The sequence below is a fragment of the Channa argus genome, chromosome 2 (assembly GCF_033026475.1).
Source record: "Channa argus isolate prfri chromosome 2, Channa argus male v1.0, whole genome shotgun sequence".
In the NCBI taxonomy this organism is placed as follows: Eukaryota; Metazoa; Chordata; class Actinopteri; order Anabantiformes; family Channidae; genus Channa; species Channa argus.
In genome coordinates this window covers 25,131,732-25,137,210 of record NC_090198.1, presented here as the reverse complement: position 1 = coordinate 25,137,210, position 5,479 = coordinate 25,131,732, and the positions used below count along the sequence as shown (strand labels likewise).

General features: G+C 38.5%; 1 protein-coding gene across 2 annotated transcripts; it reads right to left on the bottom strand.

Moving 5' to 3' along the window:
• Window positions 1-2,339: 2,339 nt before the first annotated feature.
• cmc2 (C-x(9)-C motif containing 2) lies at window positions 2,340-4,778 on the bottom strand. 2 transcript variants are annotated; one of them, XM_067487121.1, is made up of 6 exons: window positions 4,631-4,778; window positions 4,393-4,517; window positions 4,123-4,189; window positions 2,934-3,045; window positions 2,765-2,836; window positions 2,340-2,665 (listed from the first exon to the last, which is right to left on the bottom strand). In XM_067487121.1, the coding sequence occupies exons 4-6, from the start codon at window positions 3,012-3,014 to the stop codon at window positions 2,582-2,584; spliced, it is 237 nt and encodes a 78-aa protein (XP_067343222.1). In that variant the 5' UTR covers window positions 3,015-3,045; window positions 4,123-4,189; window positions 4,393-4,517; window positions 4,631-4,778; the 3' UTR covers window positions 2,340-2,581. The 2 variants fall into 2 exon arrangements, with proteins under 2 accessions (XP_067343222.1, XP_067343213.1); XM_067487112.1 differs by lacking the exon at window positions 4,123-4,189 and having other exon boundaries at window positions 4,631-4,777.
• Between the last annotated feature and the right edge of the window lie 701 nt (window positions 4,779-5,479).

The following is a 5,479-nucleotide window of genomic DNA, read 5'->3' as shown; positions in this document are numbered from 1 at the left end:
CACTGGGCTGTTTTTCTTTTTCATTTTCTTAAAATTCATGTACATGTTCAGTGTCTCTGAAACATTTCAGTTCCTTTCAATTTCTTTTACACCATTGATAACCGGCGTGGACCACACCTGGTGGGGTGGAATTTAAACCCCCAACCTAATGCTCTACCACTGAGCAACTAGGCCCCTTTTCCTCACACCATTAACGGACTGTTAACTAAAAAAGAAAAAAAAGAAAAGAAATATTAACACCACCTACCAAAAGACACATTTCTCAATTTCCCCACTTCTCTACACAAGAATCCTTTCACGTCACCAGCTGCATCATGAGCTCACTGAGAAAGCAGTGTCATTCACTACTATTAACTCAGGTCATCGCAGCTGGAACACAATTAACACACACACTTCCCCAGGTGAAAAGACTAAAAGTCACACTTGTTCACACACTAATCAGAACTTTAGGATGGATAAGACATGGGTCAGTTCACTTGTTGAAACAGGGAAAGGACGGGGACACAGGAAAAGAAATGTCTATATAATGCAGTGTTTGTTCTCCACTGCCTGGTTAGGGCTAAAGTCTGTGACGATGAGAGTCTTTGATCTGGGTCAGACCACAGATGGGATGCTGCAGCAGAATAAACTGATTTCTATATCTCTGTATGAGATGCTAATGGTTTAGCAGGTAGACTGGCTTATTCACTAACCTCAGTGCTTGCAGTTTGAGCCCTGGCTCTGCCAGTCCACGTGTCAAAAGTGTTCTTGTGGAAGTGAATCCAATGATGCTACATGAGTTGCTACTTGTAAATACCGTTATTTTGAAATGCCAAAAAAGAGGAAAACAAATATTTTTTAATCTGCATAATATTTAATTAATTTTAATTAGTTTATTTGGGGGAACTCAAACACTGATGTTTATATTTTAACTTTTTTTTAATACACTTCCTGATTTTTGTTACCATTAAAGAACATTTGTACTAGCTGAATGTACATTTAATATGTTGTAGTTAGGTTTGCATCCCGTTACACTGAAATGGCATTTTAAGTGTACGGTTGCTTGTTTTGAAGAAAACTCTTAAGTGTCATTACTCATTGCACAAGTCTTTATGTTAACGTTATTAATTTATCCCACCCCACTACATAATGACTATTGTGTGGTATTAGTGTATTGAATGGCTTTTGTGTGATGTCCGAAGAAATACTTTTATTTTGATGTAACATTACACGGTTTTGAGCAGTGGGGCGGCTGTAGCTCAGTTGGTAGGGCAGTCATCCACGGACAACAGGTTCATTGGTTTGATCCCCCAGTCCTGGCTATATGTTGAAGTGTCTCTGGGCAAGGCACTGAACCCCAAAAGCCCATTCCCATCCCCAGTTGTGACGGTAGAAATTGGGGAGGGTTGCGTCAGGAAAAAAGTGTGCCAAATTAACATGCAGATAATGATCTGCTGTGGCGACCCTGAACTCACAGGACCAAAAAAAAAGTTACATGGTTTTGAGCAGAGGGTTTGGTTTTGACGTGGCAGTTTGTGAAGATGGCTGCACATTTGTGTTTAGAAATTCAAGACGTTTCCAATAGATAAAAGCTGTAATGCCCCTGTGACTGCAACAATTAAATTATTATTGAGATAAGAAAGAACTGAGCTTCTGTCTCTGTTCTTAGACTTACATAGCCACTAAACTCCTCAACAGCTTGTCAATGTTTTCACTTAACAAATGGGGATGGCTCAGGTGTTACCGTGTGACCTTTATGTGAACGTATGAGTCCTCTGCAAACAAGCTCATCAACCAAGAGCAAGCAGGGACCTGAAAGCATGTACACATCTGAAGGCAGAGGGCATCATTTGACAACTTTACCAGCTCCAGTCCAACGAAGAACAAGAGATGCAGTTAAAAATATTTGTCACTGGAACACATATTATCCAGGGCTTTGGAAGACAAAATACATAATAAAACCTAAGACCTACAACCTAAGATGCCCATCTGACGACCATATCAGGTAAAGTATTGAAATATGGAAAAGAGAGTGTAGTCCGCAGCTACCTATTACAAATGTCACGTTTTTGTACTGTGACAGGCACTAAACAGAATGTTCTTAAAACACTTTGCCTGGTTTCTACTGTAGTAGTGACAGTGTTTAGTCAGATTGTGCTAACTAAAATGCAGCAAAAAGGACGATACAGCTTCTAACACAATCCACTAGTGTAACAGTGCCTCTTGTAGTTGTGTGTAGGTGTATATCATCTCCCAGCAGCCAGAGAATAGATAAATTTTTATAACTGACATTACTGCTGAGGTACTTAGTTTTGTTTCCAATGATGACAAAATTATCAAAGTAAGAAAGAATTCTTAAATAAACTAGCAATTCATTTTATTTGAAAGGAATTAAACTTGTCAAGAACCATTAAGATTCTTTATTCAAATGAACTCAAAAATACTGACTATACTCCATATGTATTTTTATCCTGAGAGTCACCCGGCTGTAACATTCCTGAGGTGTCCGTTAAATGGAAGGGTTTTCATCACCCAGCCTCGCCATGATTATTCAACAACCCAGTATCTGAATACTTGTAACTCTCAGTGCCAAGTGTGGCCTTCAGACACGCTCCTTTGACCTTTCTTTCAGCTTCCTTTTCATCTCCTCTGCATGCTGCCTGCTGCGCTTCTGGTTTTCCACTCTCTGCAGATTGGTAAAGAAACAAAACATTGATACATAATACTAAATATAAGCAGTTTGTACTTGTCGTACTCACAAAGTAGAGAAAAATAACTGACAGACCTCTTTCTTCAGGCACTGGCGCATAGCTTGGTCTACATCATTACACTTGCCAATGAACTTCAGGACACTGTGCTGAGGGTAACATCAAAAAAGCCTTACATCTTTTTGGTCTGCTGTCCATATTAAAACACAAATACGACACAATACGAGAATTTGGACAGTGACATACCTCTGTGTGGCACTGCTTCAGGAGAGTTATCAATTCATTACACTCGTCTGTGTGCAGGTGAGGTGACAGGTCAGGGTGCATTCTGATATAAGGTCTCACCACTGCAGCAACACTGAAATGGGACAAACAATGTGGCACTAAGTTCAATAGGAGACTATTCATTTACTGAATATACTTCAAATCTACATAGTAAGACTGCAACTATTGTCATTATTTACTTGGGAATTATTCTATTAATTAATCGTTTAGTCGTTCATTAAAACCTTTTATTGTCATCCCAAAAGTGCTTCTATGTGCAAACTAGACTTGCTTGGTGTTTTCAGGGACATTTCAAGTCTCTTCCCAGATGATCTTCAGTCCTAACCCAGTGTATTTTTTGATGCACTTAAACAACCTGGTTACTCAGAGAACTTTCTCAGGATAAAATACATATTGAGTATAGTTCTTGACAATTAATTCCTTTCAAATAAAATGAATTGCTAGTTTATTTAAGAATTATTTCTTACTTTTCTAATTTTGTCATCATCGGAAACAAAACTAAGTACCTCAGCAGTAATGTCAGTTATAAAAATGTATCCATTCTCTCCATTCGCTGCTGGGAGATGATATACACCTACACACAACTACAAGAGGCACTGTTACACCAGTGGATTGTGTTAGAAGCTGTATCGTCCTTTTTGCTGCATTTTAGTTAGCACAATCTGACTAAACACTGTCAGTACAAACCACAGTAGAAACCAAGCAAAGTGTTTTAAGAACATTGGGTACTCAGAGAACCTTCTGAGTAAATATGCTTCCAATAAAAATGCTTGTTATTTTTCCTCCAATGGACACAGTGTTACAATGTCTGAAACTCAATACCAGTAAGCTAGAACAACAACAAAAAAAAACACTCTTCAAGATCCTCAACCAAGTCTAGTTGCTGCCAAGAAGCAATTCTGGGATAACCATGATTTGGATGACTGAGCATCCCCACTGACATTGTGTTTGCTCTGGCTAAAAGTCCAAAAGTCAATCATAGAGAAGAAAATCAAAGCAAAAGAAAAAACTGGACATCTGAAATCACTTGCTGTTTAAAAGGCCTAAACTGTTCATCCATTCTAACAAAGTAGTTGCTAAATAATGATACTCATTATTTCAGCGTTACTATATGCACACTTTCAACTCAGCAATGTTTGTTAGAAATTACTTTTTTCCTAAAAGGACACTAACGCCTCGCCATCCCTGTCACTGAGGTGATGTAGAGGGGGACCTACCTGCAGACACAGAGAGAAAGAGAGAGAAGGTACAGGACACACTGACCAAAACAAAGCCCTGGCTTTTTAAACTAACTCCACTCACACTGAGTCCCGTCGAGCTAAAGTTTAAGACCGTTTAGGTTCACGTTAACGCGAAGGGCAACGCTAACCAACAGAATTCGTTGTAACACCTGTAAATAGGGGAAAGTCGATAACCTTACCAGTGGAAACGCTGTGTGCCGCAAACCTTGGTGTAAAGTCACGTTAGTGATGTTAGCTAACTGCTGGGGCTCGGCTAACGTCGACACACGCCCATCAGACGCACGGAGAGTTTCGCCTTCTTTTTCTGTAAAATAACAACGCTGGTTACTGCAATGTCGCTAAAGTCTCAGCTGAATAACTTGTTCTTGCTTTTTTTGTTTTTTGTTTTTATGTTCTTATTATATCAATATAACCTACAATAACAGAAATGATAGTGAACCATGCTCCTGTCTACAAAGCCTGAAGATTTCCTATTTGGGGGACAGTCACTTGAGCGACAAGAGTCAACAACCAATCAGCGTCGATCTTTCTCTATACTCGACCAATGGCGTTTGTTCTTCTAAAATAAAGGCGAGACTCCTGGCGGAAGTGTATAGCGGATACAAGAGGTTTCCCATAAACGTATTTCCGTTTTTGCTTTTAGAGGCTAACTAAGGCTAGATAGCGTGTATTCTGTCTTATTTTTGATAAAAGCTTATTAATGTCACTGATTGACGTCAGCGCTTGATTTGCACGATTCCACTAAATAATTGCGCCTTTTCTTCTCAAAAGCAAAATCTCTAGCTTATTAAATTGAATGCAGCCATAAATGAAAGCAATAGAACTTTCATTTATCAAAAATGTTTATTGGTTTTACTTACTACATGTTGTTTTAATGTTGTTTTGATGTTTGAAATGTAAAAAGTCCCATAACCTACGTACTGGGTGAAGTAAACATAGAACAGGACTAGGAATAGGACATAGAATCATCTAACACAAAATACATAAAAGCCTTTTTGGGAAAAGAGAATAGAAAACTTTGAATGAACAGTTTTAGAAAAAAAGTTAATTTAACCAGTTGTATTTTTGCCAACAACACAACCATGAATATACATACTGTGGTACTGCTGTGGTAATGTAGTAAAATAAATTAAATATGGCACAAACTGTAAAGACCTTCAGATTTGTTTAAATCAAAACTGAATTCGGTGTACTAGTAATAATGGTGGTGAAATGCTTCCAATTGTGCTGACATTACCATGGACTGAAGGGCTGTTACTTGTTTAG